Source organism: Barbatula barbatula (genome assembly GCF_947034865.1).
Source record: "Barbatula barbatula genome assembly, chromosome: 7".
Classification (NCBI taxonomy): domain Eukaryota; kingdom Metazoa; phylum Chordata; class Actinopteri; order Cypriniformes; family Nemacheilidae; genus Barbatula; species Barbatula barbatula.
In genome coordinates this window covers 20,445,311-20,463,797 of record NC_136770.1, presented here as the reverse complement: position 1 = coordinate 20,463,797, position 18,487 = coordinate 20,445,311, and the positions used below count along the sequence as shown (strand labels likewise).

At 38.1% G+C, this 18,487-nt stretch overlaps 1 protein-coding gene across 1 annotated transcript in view; it reads left to right on the top strand.

The window, feature by feature from the left end:
- Positions 1–209: 209 nt before the first annotated feature.
- shq1 (SHQ1, H/ACA ribonucleoprotein assembly factor) overlaps positions 210–18,487 on the top strand; it is a 32,371-nt gene continuing 14,093 nt past the window's right edge. The window contains exons 1-10 of the mRNA XM_079459817.1: positions 210–300; positions 1,430–1,601; positions 1,721–1,785; positions 5,810–5,938; positions 6,017–6,180; positions 7,181–7,293; positions 7,554–7,654; positions 11,946–12,103; positions 13,293–13,346; positions 16,368–16,491. Coding sequence (XP_079315943.1) covers positions 1,459–1,601; positions 1,721–1,785; positions 5,810–5,938; positions 6,017–6,180; positions 7,181–7,293; positions 7,554–7,654; positions 11,946–12,103; positions 13,293–13,346; positions 16,368–16,491 — 1,051 coding nt within the window. The 5' untranslated portion in view covers positions 210–300; positions 1,430–1,458. The remainder of the gene's footprint in view (positions 301–1,429; positions 1,602–1,720; positions 1,786–5,809; positions 5,939–6,016; positions 6,181–7,180; positions 7,294–7,553; positions 7,655–11,945; positions 12,104–13,292; positions 13,347–16,367; positions 16,492–18,487) is intronic.

Here is an 18,487-nt window from a genome sequence, read left to right as displayed (position 1 = left end):
CAACATCACTACAGCACTGTATGCAAGATTGTGAACGATTTTGCCTTATACATGAGCAAATTTAGCTACACCAGACACATTAAATAATACACATATGGAATAAAATCATATAAACTAAATCGTATGTTATTCAAATCAATTTCATCCGTGAATATTTTGCTAAGAAAAAACGGTCCTGTTTATTTGAGGTATTACGGTTGAAAACCATGGGCCGTAGAGAAAGCAGGAAGCAGGCCATGTGTTTCACTTAAAACAAGCTATTTGTGCAGCGCGCAGACGTGTTCACAGAAAGACGTGAAGGTAAACAAATCCTTTTTAGAAATTGAGTCATTTATAGCTGTTTTCTTACTTATACATTGCTACGGAGTTTCCAAAAATAAATGGAAAGTCATAAAGTGCGTGCTGCTTTATTTTTCCAAGTAGTGTATATACACACATAACAGACAGACACGGTTTGACAGCTGTTGGTTTGGGGTTTTAGCTTTCACGTGGGCTTATTACAGTGTGTGTGCACGACCTTGTGTGTATTAAGTCTTTGTTAAGGCTGTGATGTGATTCAATTTGTCGTTGCAATTCGTTCTGTATTCCTCGTTCTGTACATCCATCCATCCACCCATCCATCCATCCATCCATCCATACAAGACTGTGGTGTAACTGGTATACGTATCAATAACTGTGTTGTGTCGTAAAGCTACGTTCTTTCATTTGATACTGAGCATATCCACGTTTCAATATGCAATTTACTAGTTCGTTGTCTCCGAGTTCAGATGAGCGGCCACAGGATGGCGTTGTAAGCTTCTCAACCGCATACAATTACCAAACACTAAGACATTTCTTATTTTTGTTATTTTAATGCTTGTTTTGTCTTATTTTAAATCACTTCAAGTCATCTTGGGGCACCAAGTTTGTCGATGCCCCCTATTGGCATCAACACTTGGGGGCATAGTTACCAGTTGTAGAAATTCTCAATTGATTAAAAAAATGATATAGGAATTTCAGTTGCATGCATGCAAGCAACCTTTTATGTCTCATATAATATAGTTTAGCTGTCATTTGCTCTACCTATGCCTCCGGTATAATATAATAAAACTTTCATTAGCCTATTCTGTTTCATTAGCCTATGGCAATATTATTCCTATTTTATATGTTTTATATTCCTATGTTATATTTTTATGGAGTAGAATCTTGGCGCTGCCATTATTTAGTCAGACAATGGGATGACCCAACCTACCATGGCTTGCTAGCTTGACAACAGAGAACTCAGGCCCCTCTACGTGTCATAAATTCATAAAATGTAGCTTTTTCTCACTTTCCCATTTATAGCTTTACGGGGAAACATTAAAGCGAACAACTGCCTTGAGAAACACAGTTATCTTCCGTGTCTTCCGGCCAGTTTGAAAAATGTAACTCATCGTTTTTCTTATTGCAGTGTTTTAGGGTGGCTAGAGTACCTGAATCATGATAACTCCAGCATTCGAACTGAGTCAAGATTCAGATTTCCTCATTCTGATAATCTGTGTACCCTACACGAGAACATCTGAGTTTGATATCTACATCCAGGGAGAGGACTTGAAGTTCTATGCCAAGCCCTACTTTCTCAGGTGTGTGATCTGCATATTACCACAATTAGACAAATATGACTATTGACCATAAATGCAAACCAGCTGTTTATTTAAAACATTATTTATGTGTGTTTTTTTTATAAACATTTACCTTTAAGGCTAACCTTACCTGGAAGAATAGTGGAAGATGGCCGCGAGCGGGCTTTATTCGATATCGATAAAGGTAACAATACTATTCTGTTATAGTTTGTCCTGCAGGATAGCTGCAGTTCTTTGTCAGAAATATGTATCTTAAGTTAGATTACTTAGTTTTTTGATACCAAACATAAACAAGTTTCAGCACATGTGGTAAAGTTGTCTTAAAGGGATATAACACATACAAATGATAATTCTGTCATTATTTACTCACCCATCTGAACATCACACAGCACCAGTGTTTCTCAAAACCTGTATTACCTTCTCTCTTCCTTGGAACACAAAAGATGCAAATGCTTGGGACTGACAGACTCAGTCACCATTCACTGTCAATGGAAGGAAACCAATGCAATCGAAGTCAATGGTGACTGAGACCGTCAGTCCATAACGTTTAACATTTTGTGCTTTAGAAAGAAACAAAATATCATGGTTATAAGGCTTGATATACAATTTTTGACGAGGTGAATAGCACTAACTGAAAAAAGCAATTGCAATTCAACACGGTTGCATATTTAAGCTGTGAACTTTTCAAATGGAAACATTTCACACACAGTTTCACCGTTTAAAAATATCAATCATCAAAATTCACCTTTTAACTTTCTATAAAAAAATTCAACTTCTTTACTTCAAATTCCTCCGGCGCAGATTCCCCCAATGCATGATCTCAACCTGCTGCTTGACCGCTTTACCAGCAGGTGGTGCACGTCGGTTCTGAAGAAGACCAAAGCAAGAAATGCAGATACTTTTTTTATGTTTGAGGCACAGTCCACTCATCTTCTCATATATATCATGTGAATCATCAAGAAAAAGTTTATTAATGCATGTACTGGCAGCTTAGCTCACAACTATCAGACCTGGAATGGACAAGGAGCACAGGGACAATTCCAGGTGGCCTGGAATCAGACTAGTCATACATTTATAATATTAATGTAATTATTTAATTATCTTACCCGATCTCCCAGGACTGCCTATCTATAGTACGAGTTTATGTTTGTATTTGGCTCGCTATTTATTCGCATTCATTACTTTTTATGAGCATATGATATGAAGCACTGTCTTAAGTCATCAAATAATGGTTGGAGTTCCGGGGATGAGAAAATTTTGATATGTAACAGTGAACTACTGAACCATGAAGCTATTTGAATGACACATGCAATGGTATATGATTAGATGTGCCAGAAAACAAGACGGCAAGATTTTAAAGCATTACATTAGTTACATAACACCATCACAATAAACTTAACATTTAAATTCACATAAAACATTTTATTGTGGTATAAAACTAAATAGAAAAAATAGCAATACGTGCATTTTAAATGGACAATAGTTTTAACTGAAATAGTAGTGCAAACAAGATGTAAGGACAAGCCATGAATTATTTTTAGAAAGACCTTAAAATAATCTACAATATGAATAACAGTCTTTTCTTAAAAATGTAATTGTAAAATATTTTGTAAAACTAGGATATAAATGTAACTTAAACAAACAAACACCTACTCTGAGGTCAGAACGCAAACAAAATAAAGCCAATTATAGCCTATTATATGAGCGAATGAATAATACAACCAACTGAAATACTGCAACAATAACACCTATACCTCGCGTCATTGTTTTCCCTTCGATGTTAGTTTTGGTATTATGTGAGATATACGGCCATATTGTGCCATTTTGTGCTTTTTGCAATCATATTCAGGGCTCTTCCACATTTTTGTATAGCCTACGCTTTTTTAAAAAGTTATTAGGCTATACTAATTTTAGTTATCTGGTTTGAAGATTAAGCATTTTGGCATGGTACACCGGCCATGATGGCGTGGTCCGTAGACGCTAAAAGGATAAAGTAAGCATTTTGTTCCACCATGGCACCAGACATATTGCTGATATTCAGCAAATTCGCTTTTCATTCAGTCAGCATAAGTTTAAAGAGGGTAAACTTAATCTTTTAATTGAACACAAACAGTGCATTTCAGACACTTAACGTTACATTACGTGCTTTCTCCATGCAAACAAATCCTTGAATGCGAGTGTGGTTTCAGTGTATCTAGACTTCTGTCTTTGAAATGCGTATATTTAATAATATGTTGACTTATTATGTGAGCATGTGGATTACAAATGATTATTCTAAATCATAAAATTTCATTTTGATATGTTATATTAGTATTAGGAGAGGCTACACTTAAAACGAGACTAGGCTATAACCTAATATAAAACTATAATACGAAATACAACGCGCCAAACAGCAACATCTACAGAGCTAGTTGTGTATATTCCTGTAAATGCTGATGTTCCATAATATTTATCTGAACATGATGTGCTGAAGTAAAAAATAACTTAATTTCTTCAAGCCAGAGCAGGAGGGCAGTCAAAGTTTGGGCATAATAGGCCTAGTCTGTGTCTGTAAATGTTGATGATGCATAAGAAGAGATCTATGAGAAAAAATAACTTAATTTAATTGAGCAGATGAATGGAAAGCATAAATCTGCATTTCTTGCTTTGGTCTTCTTCAGAACCGACTTGCAACACCTGCTGGTCAGGCAGCAGGTAGAGATCATGCATTGGGGGAATCGACGCTCTATTGCTTCTCCTGGGATTCCCCGAATGAAAAACTTTGAATTTCAAGCCGAATCTGAACCACTGAATTTGTGAAAGCGAATTTTTAAAACAAGTCAATTTTTTTTAATGGTTATTGAATTTGTAAACGATGAAACTGTTTGTGATTGAAATATTTGCAGCTTAATTGTAAAACCTTATTGAATTGCAGACCCTAAACATGCAAGCATTGGTAATGCAACAATTTATTTTTCATTAGTGGTAATTCAACATGCTTTCTTGCTTCAAAGACTAATGTCATTAAAATACTTCCATATAGGATTCCCTTCGAATCATAGGACTTGTTTTTAAGAAATGGGCCATTGATTTTATTTTTAAACCCCTGTAATTTTACAGTTTCCACAACAGGTTGGCTGTCAAATTGTTTATTTGCAAATTGTTTAAGATTTAAGATTGCCGTTTATTAGCTTGTTTAAATGAATCCTGTGCTTTCAACATGTCCTCTTTGAATGACAGCCAGTGAATAATTCGTCAGTAGTCTGTAATAAAGAACCTATAATTGCTTTCTTTGTTTACACAAGTAGTCATAAATCATTAATTTGTCTGGAAACACTTCAGTCGAGGCAATTATTGTCATTTTAACATAAAACACTCCTGCCGTGTCAAAAATGATATATTGCACGGTTGTGTCGAACAGTCTTTGAAATGTGACTGTTAATTACATAATAATATTCTCTTTTTTTTAATGCCCACAATTTTATTTAGACGGGTGGTTTTAATTTTTATGGCATATAAATGTTTTACTCATGTTTGTAGCATTATTAATTGTTTGAAAATCCGTAGATCCGAAAAAAAGTATGATCCGTAGTTATGCAATCAATCTCCTATATTTCTTTTTCAATATTGCACAGAAATCCTGCATTTAATCCGCAGTTTAAACTGCCTCCCAAAACTCCAGTTCCATCTCTTTATTAATTTACTACGTTACTCTTTCACTGTCATTATACTCGCTCCTCCTTCCGTGCCACGCTTATCAATCTTTCATCCGGGAAGAGACGGCAGAAACAGCGTCGGGATTGTGTTTGACCGATGTGCTGTAGTTCCGACACGTCTTTAATGAGCTACCAATTAGCACTTTTAATTATACCTAATGCCCATGGGATCTTCTGCTTGACATCTCATTGGCCTCATTTTAGCACGTCGTCTTTGATCGACTGCCAGTGAATAATTTAGCATTCGTCTTTCATAAAGCAGTGAAGCTTTGCTTGCTGTGTTTACATAAGTAATTATAACTCATTCTTAAATACTGACTGCGGTGAAGTCAGTTCTTTTGATTTCATGTAATATCTTTTAAACATTCCAGCTCATAAATCATACTCTCTTATTCATATGTACTTCACAAACGGAACGAATGTCATTGAGACGTAGGTACGGCACCGCCCATATTTAAGATGATATTATTTGTTTAAAAGGTCCATGATCAACATTGTGTTTTTTTGCATCAGGTCTCTTCACATTGCACGTCCCTAAAGAGACCCCCGGAGAACACTTTGAAGGCCTGGAGATGCTCACCAGTCTTCTGGCTCCCAAGGGAATAAGATCCGCCAAACCGCTGGTAGAGGACACGGGCGAAGGTTGGTTCTCAATAGCTGCTGCTCTTTCTGCCAGTTCTTGTGGCTTTTCGTGTCATTGAAATTCTCTTTTCCTCTCAGGAGCCTGTGGCGGAGGAACATGTGAGGAGGAAGACGAAGAAGAAGAAGAGTTTGATTGGCAGATAGAGCAGGAGGTTTACTCTGAACCCCCAGCGGAGACTTTAAAAGGATACCACAAATATGGCTTTGGAAACCTCAGGTCCGGAGTGTTCAGCAGACTGCAGGTATATTTATTTTAATACATAAGGAATCCACACCAATCACAATTGCTTTGTTTATTCTAAATTACAGTTTTAAAATCACGTCATTGAAGGTCCAGTGTGTCGTTTTTTGGAGGATCTATTGGTAGAAATGCAATATAATATACATAACTATGTCATCAGAGGTATATAAAGACCTTACATAATGAAGCTTTATGTTTTTATTCCCAAAGAATGAGGTTTTTCTATCTACATACACCGTGGGTCCCATAGGAATTCGCTATGGTGTTTCTACAGTAGCCCTAAAGTAGCAGCCGGGAACCTTTTTTAAACAAAGAGCCATTTGTCTAATTTTGGTTGATTCCATTTTGCAAAAGAGCAATTGCAGAAACTACTATGTATTATATATATACATACAGTATATAATATATATTTAAATTTCTTCAGTACTAACTTGATTTATGTCCACAGACCACAGTCTCAGTTATTGTCCCTGTGGGGGATCAATTGTTATTTTCCTTCGATGAGAGAACATGTCCACAGACAACTCAAAAACAGTGAAACTCTTTTGGGGCTCCAAAAATGTTTTCCATTACTTATAAATAACTTACAGGTTGTCTCAGTGCACGTGTATTCATATGCTTTGGCTTTTAGAAATAAATAGTAACAATGGCATCAACTTTACTTCATCAGTTAAAAGCCCGCGGATTGATTGAAGTTTAACGGAGGTCTGCTAGTGCATGTGCAAACGTCTTTGGCTTTCAAACCTTTACAGTTTATCATAATTCTGAAAGTGATCTCAACAATATTTTATTTCTGTATCATTATTGATATATATTTGGTGTGGGATCCTAATCCTATGGAAAGTAAATTTTCTTATATACTCAGATATTACTCTGTATTTGAATGCATTACACTGTTAATGACATCTTTAAAAAATGTGTGGCCTTTATCGTGTAAGTTGTTTTATAGACAGTCGTGTGTGTTTGTTTAAACTCTCCAGTATTTTGCTCTGTGTTAACAGGAGGAATTGAGTGAGGTTATTGATCTGGACAATCCGGACAACACCGCTCCTGAACTCAGGAGATCCGAACGACTAGACACGGAGACCACGATATTTTGTACTGACCACTACTTGTAAGTCTGCAGCTGTATATAAAAGGTTTTGAGAGAATTCGAGAGCCAAATTCAAAGTGATTTAAATATGAATCAATCTTATGATGACGGAAGAAACGTTGAAGTAGCCAATTTTATGCACATGTCCCTATAGAAATTTGGCTTTCAAAGGTAAATCTTCAAAGATAATTCAGATATTCACCGGATGCTTTTAAAAATAGTGTTCAAGCATTCATTTGAGAGTCTGATTGATTGATGAAAGCTTCATTTGATTGATATAGGCTATGTCTATATGAGGACCAAGAGACGATAGACACCATGCTGAAGTTTAAGCCGTGGTGGAGAGAACGGGACGTGGGCCAATCTGAAGACTCCGATATCTGTGAGGATTTTTCAGATCTCAAAATATGCGCCTTGGTATTTTTGAGTTAATGATAAAAATCACCTTCCTCAAAGACATTTTTTTTTTAAATTCTGCAAATGTATTCACTTTTCATTATAAATGCTTTTTGCCGATTTCTCTGTGGGTGTTGATGATGTTGATGTGGGTCAGGGTGATCTGAGGTCAGCACATTTGCAGTCTGAGCTGGATTGTTTTTCGACGGGCAGTTTACCGATGTCTGCCAGCAGATGGCAAACCTTTGCTGGAAACTGATGGTCTTTCAGGAACCATGTGTTGGAAAAGTAGCAGCATTGTGTGGGGTTGTTGGGTTCCGTATGCGATGTATTTATAATCTATTCGAAGCTCTAAGCTTTATTAAGACTTGTGTGGAGTTTTTGGTGATATATAAGAATTTGTCATTTGTTTTATAACTGCTGAGTCACAATGAGAGGCCGTGTGTGATTCACAGAGTTAGTTTAGTCAGCGAGGCACTTATCACCTCGCAGGCCACTCATGAGCCCACAGATAGTCTGTTCATTTCTTTCTTTCTTGTCTATCTATATCTGCATGTCTCTTATCTTTCTGATTTTATTTGTCTGCCTGTGTCTCTTCTTGTTTATCTGTATGTCTGTCTATCTCTTTTTGTCTTTCCGTCTCGTTCATTTCTCTGTCTGTCATGTATGTTTGTCTCTGTCTCCTCTCTTACTATCTGTATGTCTGTCTATCTATCTCTTCTTGTCTTTCTGTCCTCATCTGTCTGTCTCTTTCTGTCTGTCTCTCTTCTTATTCCTTTGCCTGTTTATCTCTGTTCCTTCTTGTTTGTCTGTCTCTGTCTGCCTGTCTGTGTCTTCCTGTCTCTCATATGTCTTTCTCTTCTTGTCTGCCGGTCGGTCCATCTATGTCTGTCTGTCTGCCTTGTGCTGTCTATCTGTCAATTCTTGTCCGTCTCTTCTTGTCTGTCTGTCTGTGTCTCTTTGTTTTTCTGTCTGTCCATCTGTCCCCATCTGTCTGTCTCTCCTTGTCTATCTTATTGTATATCTGTCCCTGTTTGTCTGTCTATTCTCGTCGATCTGTCTTTGTATCTTGTCTCTTTTTCTTGTCTGTCTGTCTATCTGTCTGTCTTCTCTGGTTTGTTTGTTTGTTTGTTTGTCTATCTCCATCTCTCCTGTCCTCATCTGTCTGTGTCTTCTTGTCTGTCTCTCTATCTAATTCGGTAAGTAAATTAATTGTAAATGAAAAGTCTGGTATGTCTATATCTATCGGCTTATGCTTTAATTGAAAATACATCCATTGTATTTGAAAAACTAAAAAGCTAATGGAAAAGTGTTGTCTTATTAATGTGTGTATGTGTAAGACACAAGTATGATACATGCACGAGCATCCACACCAGCGAGCTCTTTATCACTAGAACGTCTGCTAATTCCTCAGTGCCGATTACAGAATGTGCTGCTACCATATGTTACTGCAGGGGGGTTAAACAGCTGCTCCAATCACAGAAGAGAAGATCGAGTGATGTAGATACAGAAAGAGATGGAGATCATTCAAGATCTCTATGTGTGTGTGTTTCAAAACGTCTGTCAGTATATATCAGTCAGTCAATCAGTCGATGTGTTGTTGAGCTATACTGGCACAGAGTTACTGCTTCTGTACACTTCTGTATTTTCATAAGTACCCTGGATACGTAGAACTGATTCATTTCCACTCATTTCCAGGACGGGCCATCTTTAAGGGTCTGGCTGAAATGCATGCAGCTGATAGTCGCTGCCAAAATGTCTCTTTCCTTAATTCTGAGTGTTTCCTGTCTGTATCCGGCTTGTTGAGCCATTAAAGTTAATTATGGTTTTCCTCTTTGGGTTTTGATCATATTTAGATATAACAAAGAGGACGAAAATCAAAGTTTACAAATATCTGTATATAGAACGTGAATGGCTATTAATGAATAAGGACTGTCGTCCGTAGCAACTCTGTAATCGACTGTTTCAGGCAATTCAAAGGACATGAAGATAGAGATCGTTTAACCCTCCCAGACACTTTGATAACTCACCAGCTTGCCTTTTAGCTACCTTCTGGCCAATTGTCCCCCGAGGCCAGATCACGATTTCACATGATACCTGTGCACACGTCAAATACTGCCACTATTTAAATGATTAAAGACTAAATATTCCTGAGTAACTATTCTTGATTTTTAAGGTCCTATTCAAGTCAAGTCAGCTTTGTTTTTATAGCGCTTTTTACAATTTTCATTGTTACAAAGCAGCTGTACAACAAAACATTATAAGCAAAACATATAAGGTTATGCAAGTCAAAACACTGGTCAAATATCAGACAGACTATAAATTCCTATATGCAGTGTTAATTAAATAAAACTATACAATTCTAGCAGCCCCCCCCCGGGCCAGGCAAACAGTGCAAAACAGTATGCAAACGGTGGCTAGGAACCCCCCAAAAAACCTCAGAGGGAAACCAGGCCTAACTAGGGGATTCCAGTTCCCCTCTGGCAAAAGCTTCAGCCTCTGCACAAGCTCGACAGTGCTTACACAACAAGGCAAAATAATACAAATAAATTAGATTTTTACAACTTGGCATACTTCTTACATTCACACACGGCAACATAACACACTGCATGAAATGTAATTTAAATTATTTGTACTGTATAAATGCAACACTAGGGGTGAGATACATGAGAAAAAGAGATAAGAGATTTGTACTTGAGCCAGCGTTCTGTCTTTGCGTTTGTAGATTTGTCTTTTATACACAACCTATCTTAGCTAAATACGCTCAAAATGTTAATCATTTTTACTCGCCAACGTATGGTTTCGCTTCGTTATTATGACTTTTTTTTAGCTTGACAAAATGGGGGACCGTCCATTGCCATTACCATTACCAAGCTGCGAAGAGCCAAGACATCTTTTTAAGCGGCTCAAATTATGTCTATCAAAGTCCATTTACGGAAGTCTTGCCACTCAGCGGCCATGTTTGCAATACTCTGCGCAGTTATTTACATTATAGCAAGTCCACAGTCTTATCTACTTGAATGGAGGATAGCAGATTTAAAAACGGCATATTTCAGAAACATGACATGAACTGTATCATAACTTTGGTTTTTAAATTGCGCTTAATATCTAAATTGTCATGGTCACCTCATTAACTGTGCCACCGCACAGGCTGCAAAGCATCACGAGAGCCACAGAGAATCGTCAGGTGTTATTGATTGGTTCGTTTTACTGGGTGGCGGGACTTTGCCTTGCTGAGTATAATATATATTTTTACAACCCTAGTTGGCTCTCCCTTCTTGTCTCGTCTCTCCTTTTGTTTTGTGTGTTTATGTGAGTGTGCTTGTGTCCCCGTGTGTATCGAGGAACTTCACGCTTTCTGTCCCCGTGGACATCTTTATCGTGTCAGTTTATGTATGTACACACACTTCATTATTCAACTCTCCCTGTTTCACTCGCAACAGCTGTTGTGTTTGTGGTCTGGATGCCTGTGTATTTCCTTTTTTTCGTATAAATAACTAAACTAAACAATACGCGCACAAAAAACCTGGAAAATACATACACAACCCTGTTTTGTGTTTGTGTGTACGGTGAACCCTGAGCTGAACTCCCTCCCCCACACCCCCTGCTCCTGGTTTTGGTCTCCCAGGGGTCCTTGTTTCCTGCCAGGCTGAAACAGCCGTGTTAAAGGGTAAGTCAGGTGGAGAGAGTAAAAAACGGGGGAGTTATTCAGTCGTCACGTCCTTGGAATCCAGCAGCTCACAGGAGAGCCAGAACTCAACGTCTATTAGTGCTGGCCAGTTTTGAGACGTTCAAATTAAAGTGCACGTGTTTATGGACAAGCCAGCGTGCATGTGAGGGGCTCTGTCAGGGGTGGTGCAGGAACCAAGCAGGGGATCACTTTCAGCTGATACCAAAATGCTGACTGGTCCATTTCACTTTCTTTTTTTCTGTCGCTCTCTGCATCTCTTTCCTCCCCGGTGCATTATCAAGACGGTTTAGGACATCAATCAAACTGGGTAACTTTGCTTATCTCTTGCGGTAACTCCACTCGCATGCTTCAAAACGTTTTCGATGTCTCATCTCCAGATCTGATTTAAAAATAATTGCGTCATACTTGGGGGTTTTCGTTTTGTTTTCGAAAGCTCACAGCAGATCACAGGCATCAATCACACCCTGCCGGAGCATGAGTTTAACTTTTTTTCAGGGAGATGTTGGCATTGACTATTCCTCCCTGTGATATTAGAAGATAAAGTCGCTAAGCAACGTTGTGAGTCTCTCTCTTTCTCTTTTCGCAGCCGTTACTTTCACAGAGGAAGAAAAGGAGCAGATGAGGAAGTTCACGAACCGTTCGTACCTGCTGGATAAGAAGGCACGCTTTCACGTTTGGCTCAGTTTGGTGGATATCATACTCGCGTACATATATGATGTGCGCACTACGGAGGGAGAACACAACGTAAGTGGGTGTTTGTCTGTCACAGATGTCTTCTGGCTGTAAGTTCCAGGAAGTTGATACGTTCCTTTAACGTTTTCCAGACCTTCTTTCTGGAAAGCAACTGCACATGCTAGTAGTTGTAACATAAGTATAAAAAAAATGTGAAAATGGTGTTTTCACAAGATTAAGTTTTAAAACATTGCTTTGGAAGCCATAGCGCTGTAATGTTATAAGTAATGCTGGAGAAGGTGTCTGTTGGGTTTGTGCCCAGGCTTGTGGCTTACAGTGTACTTTACATGTAGTGAAAATCTGTGATACAATATTTTGGAAATACATTCTTGAAATTATGACATTTTTCATTTGAGCCGTGGTCTAGTGGTTAGCACACATGCTGTGACACCGTGGTTGTCATGCCAGAAAAACAAGTTTAAATCTGGGTCTGTCAGTCAGATTTTCTCCTTGTTCTTGTCTAAATGACATTTGACCATCAGATTTATTGTATCATTTTGATCCTATTCGTGTTAATTTTTTTAATTAAATGTTTTTTTTACATTATTATCATTATATTGATATATTTTTAATATATTTATTTATACAAATATATTAATTTTATATGCTAAAATTCATTTTTATTTGTTTCACGTTTAGTTCAGTTTTGATTTATTTTCTGTTAATAATATTACTTACGTTTGTTAATGTACCATTTCTTTTTTTAGCTTATGTTCTATAAATAATATTTAGGTCAATATTTTATTTAAAAGAATTGTTCACCTTCAAAATTATAATTCTGTCATTATTTACTCACCCCTTTGTCAGCTTGAACCTGTGTGACTTTCTTCTGCAAAACACAAAAGATATAAAAAAAGAATTTTGGTAACCAAAAACGGTTGGTCCCCTTTGACTTCTAACCTATGGACACAAATCAAATGTATGTAAGTCAATGGGGACCCATCACTTTCTGTCACCAACATTTTTCAAAATATCATCTTTTGTGTTCTGCCGAATGCAAGAGATGGTAAATAATGACAGAATATTCATTTTGATGGTTAGCTATCGCTATCGCTTTAATTTCAAATGAACAGGAATGTTTTAATAGTTTTCGTAAACTACAGATATCGCTCGACACACCATCTAGGTTATTATAAAGTACATTTGTATTGTGTTCTGGATCATTGATTTCTGAATTGACTGATGCTTTTGTGTATGGCAGGTAGAGTCAGCTTGGACCATCAGGAAGCTCAGCGGTACTCTCAGCTGGCTTGAGGTATGTGATCAATCCAACAGTGTAACAAAAATCATGGTCTGACTGCACACTTCAGTGATTGAATGTGCAAACAACCGTAAACAAGACCTTAACTGAAGGAGCCCACATGAATGTAGATCTTTAGATGTGGGAACACATCCCGCATTCATACGATCTTGTTCACCGAGATACAATCTGATACAACATCAGCACTCTTGCTCAATAAACAATGTTCATAAAACATCTCAGACTCCGTACTCCTTGAACTGGAACGGAGATGGATGGAGAACAACCTGATCCTATATCCTAGATCAGGTTCTAGGTCAGAGGCCTCAAACTGTGCAAAGCCTGATTTACACAAGTAGGTCGTGATCCTGAATTTGTTTCGTTGGTTGGCATTTTTAAAGCGGTGTCTTTACTCGACCCTCCTGTCATTCCAGATCTGTATGACTGTTCGCAGAACACAAAAGACAGTTTAATGAACATTAGTAACCAAACGACATTGGACTCAATTGTGTGGACTTTTCCCAAAAGATCCTCTTTGGTTTTCCACTGAAGAAAGAGTGTTGTACAGGTTTTGATTTAAAGTTTTAATGTTTGGGGAAACTATGCCTTTAATCCACTACATCATACTTTTTACCAAATTTTGAGAAACAAAGAGTGCCGATTTGGAGTGAAACTAATAGTGCGTGGTCACAGCGAGAGGCGCTAGCTTTCGTGTGTGCGTGCATCTTTGCTCCTGCGGTGGCGGCGGTCCCTTATCCTCCACATTTCCGCAGCGCATGTGACAATGAGGGCGAGTAACCCAACACCTCTTCTAGCTCAGCACGCTGAGAGCCAGCACTTCACAGTTATACCGATAATGGACGGGTGGTAATGACATCCTCCAACTGTGTGCTCTCAACACGCACACACACAACACTCTCTGCCCCCTCATTGTCTCACTGTTTGCCTTCACAGTTCTTTAAAGGCAGCACTATATTGATATTTCTCAATATTGTTCCTCTAGCTCATTTGGTAGAGCATTGGGTTAGCACTGTTAACGTCATTTCGGGGAACACATACCTATAAAAAATGTGTTTCTTGAACGCATTGTAAGTCACTTTGGATTAAAGCGTTTGCTAAATGCATACATGTAAAATGTTAAGACTTTTGATGTGAGGTGTAGCCGCTTTGACGCCGATTGATGCTTTTTTCTGAGGAGCATAAGATGTTAAAAAAAAAGTTTATTTTTCACACCTAATAGGGAAATCCTTTTTCTCTTGTTTTAAGAATAAACGTTTTTTTGTTCATGTTCAAACTCCAAATCAAGATCGCTTCATTTCTGCATGTATTGTGGCAGTTCCAGTCCAGTGTTTATTTAATTTCAACAGTAACAAACCTCTGGAATGACACAGTGAGAGAATGCAAAGACGCATAAGAGTTGTGAAAATCAGGTTTATGGTCTTTGCACACACAGTCCGTCTCCCGTTTTTCATACCCATCCGCCGCCATTCATCCCTTGTGTTATTTCTCTCGTGAAAGTCAGTATTTCAGTGGTTCTCAATTGTCAAAAAAGCTCTCAAAATGCTTGCTACGCATGAGGAAAACCACACCCGTTACAAGTGTTTTTGTGACGTATGAAGATTTTGGAGGCAGCGTGTAAATGTAATTGACACACATAAGGCCGTGTTTATTTTTAACGTGAGAAAATATCTGACGCAAATTTCTGACTCAATGTGCAATGACCTTTATTCCATCATAAATTCATTTTTTTATCTAAAATACATGTAAAAAAATCTCATTGTTTTTAAACATTAATGTACAAATTTTATTTGGAGCAGTTTGTACTGTTTCAATTTTCTGCAAAAAATGAGAGAATCTAAAATGCTCATTTTAATTAAACACATAACTATACTGAAAATACATTTTATTATTTTTGTTCTCTCCAGCTGTATGTCTTGTAATATCTTATGTCTGAATTTCAATCAGATTTATCATGTTTAAAAGATGTTTAGATTTTTTACCTAATAAACAAGACACGCATACTAATTCGCTAATGTTTTTTCTCAGTTCAGTGTTGTGCTTTGTGTTGACGGCACCTCTAATGCGCCTTTGTATTTATACAGAACCAAAACCTTTTCCAATCTAAAATTTAATTTTTTCCCTCGCCTTGCTCATATTTCCTCCAGGAAATGCAAATCTAGTTTATCCTCAACACCCTCATTTTTTTCTCTCTTTCATTCTCCTCTCCCGCCTCTCTCTCTTCTGTTCAGCCTAACCGCTGTAAACCCCCAACCGACCAGCATCCCTGAGCCGCCCCCTTTCAGTAGGCTTATTTACACCAGTGTTTAATAGCCTGGGGGAGTGCATGAGCTGTGATGAGATGCTCGAATGACTCCGGGTGCACTCTTAACAAGCTGCTGAGAGAAAGCGGAGGGGAGGGTCCTGTGGGAGGGTGGAAAACACGACGAGAGGAAAGAAAGACATGTTTTCTTTCCCCAAAGCGCTTGTCTGGGCCGCGAAGAACTCGGAGGCCCGCGATTAAACGCGGCTTACAATTAAGCGCGCCATTTGCCAAGGTGTTAAAAGTTGACCTAGTATTTACCCTTCCATTAAAATGCGAAGTCGATGGGGATAATTAGAGCAAATTGCTGTAATTACGAGTGGAGTTAAAAATGATTGATGTAATATGCATAGGCAGATTTGGAGCAATTTACAGACCGCGTGTGTGTATACAGGTTTGGCTATGCTTTAAAAACGTCTTCAGACGGGAAACGGTTAAATATTGGATATTTGGAATAATATATAGACGATAGTTTTCTTAAGGCTTGGGTGTTAGGCATTGGGTTTTGGGTTTGAGTCCAGGGAACACGCAGACTGATAAAAAATGTATTTCTTAAATATGTCATTTTGGATAACAGCATCTGCCGAAATGTTCTGTCAACAAGTTGTGGGCAGGTTCCATGTATAAATTAATGGGATTGAAATCCCTTTATTCTGGTATTACAATGGTAAAAGACTATCAGATGTTTGCTAATATAATATGTGTGTGTATTACAGACTTATCAATCGCTACAAGATGTGCTGGTGTCATTCAGCAGAAGATCTTTGTGTTACCCTCTCTATCGTCATTTCTCTCTGATCACAAGTGCAGTGAAGGATGCAGCTCGCATTTTTCAATCCGGTGAGTTTTCTTTTCCCAGTTAAACCAGACCAGTCTTTCAGGCCACCAAGAGTGAGGTCAAGGGTCAGGACTAAACTCATGACCTCGTCCTCACCCTATAAACCTGGTTGTGCTTTTCCCTTATGAGAAGCCCTGCTGCCGTCACATTAAAAACAAGCAGATCTCTTTTAGTCCTAGGTATCCGTGGAAGCTGGTTTCTTGAAATCATAAATTTAGATGTATTTATGATATTGTCAATGAGACCGTTTACCCAAAAATGAATATTCTGTATTCATTTACTCGCCCTCAAGTTGTTCCAAATCTGTATACATTTCTTTATTTTGTTGAACACAAAAGACGACATTTTGAAGAATGTATGAAAAGCAAACTGTTCTGGGACTACCATTTGTATTTTTTCGTACTATGGTCAATGGTGGCCAATAACAATCAGTTCTTTCTCTGTGTTAATCAGAACAAAGACATTTATAAAAATTTGGAAACACTCAAGGGTGATGAGTAAATGATGACAGAATTGATCATTTTTTGGTCGCACTGTCCCTTTAATGTTAACCTTTAACGTTAGCGTTAGCGAATCATAATTTACCCTATTTACTTTCATTCCTGGTCTTATTGTAAATTATTTAACAGTGCATGTTACTCAATAAGAAAACATTTATTTACATTTTCCATACAAAGTTTTTTCATATATATATTTGAAATACTTGTATATTTTGGCTGACGATACGATAAAATTTTAATGCTGCAATCTGTAACTTTTGCCACTTTCGCTATGTTTTGAAACCTGTCTAAAACATAAAATTAGAGGTTACTTTAACCCAGGTAAAAATATTTCTTTTAAGTCAAAAAAGCAGGTCAAATGGACATTGCCTGTGAAATTGGACTCAACGGTGTATTTCAAAATTAATATTATTATTATAAGCTTCCTGGTGTAAACTTGGGCTAAGTAAAGGAGACCGAACACTGATTTTTGATGAACTCACTCAACCTTGCTCCAAAAAGTGTATTCGTACCAAAAGCAACATTAATACTGCTTTAAGTAATACACGTATAACTACACTGAACAAAATTATAAACACAACACTCAAGAATCTAAGACTTTTTCTATGTACACACAAGGCCTATTTCTCTCAAATATTGTTCACAAATCTTTCTAAATCTATGTTAGTGAGCACTTCTCCTTTGCCGAGATAATCCATCCACCTCACAGATGTGGCAAATCAAAATGATGATTAGACAGCATGATTATTGCACAGTTGTCCCTTGGGCTGGCCACAATAAAAGGCCACTTTAAAATATGAAGTTTTATCGCACCGCACAATGCAACAGATGTTGCAAGTTTTGAGGGAGCATGCAATTGGCATTCTTACTGCAGGAATGTCCACCAGAGCTGTTGCTCATGAATTAAATGTTCTTTTCTCTACCATGAGCTGTATCCAAAGGCATTTCAGAGAATTTGACAGTACATCCAACCGGCCTCACAACCGCAGACCACGTGTGTAACCACATCACCCCAGGACCTCCACATCCAGCATCTTCACCTCCAAGATCGTCTGAGACCAGCCACCGGGACAGCTGCTGCAACAATCGGTTTGCATAACCAAAGAATTTCTGCACCAACTGTCAGAGACGGTCTCGGAGGAAACTCATGTGCATGCTTGACATCCTCATCGGGGTCTCAACCTGACGGCAGTTTGTCGTTGTTACCGACTTGAGTGGGAAAATGCTCACGTTCCATGGCGTCTGGCATTTTGAAGATGTGTTCTCTTCACGTATGCCAATGGTGGTCACACTTGCCCCCCCTGCTCGAAACCCCCCCCCCACCCCGAATTATATTGGCATATATGGAGATGCTCTTGAAGGGGAACTTGACTTAGAGAGTGTCCTCATAATTGAGTGCCTGCAATGCGTCAGGAGGGTAATAGGATGACTATTACCATCTGCTGATTTGCTTCCATGAATCCCATCCAATCAATTAAATTAAGTCCGGCCCCCATTT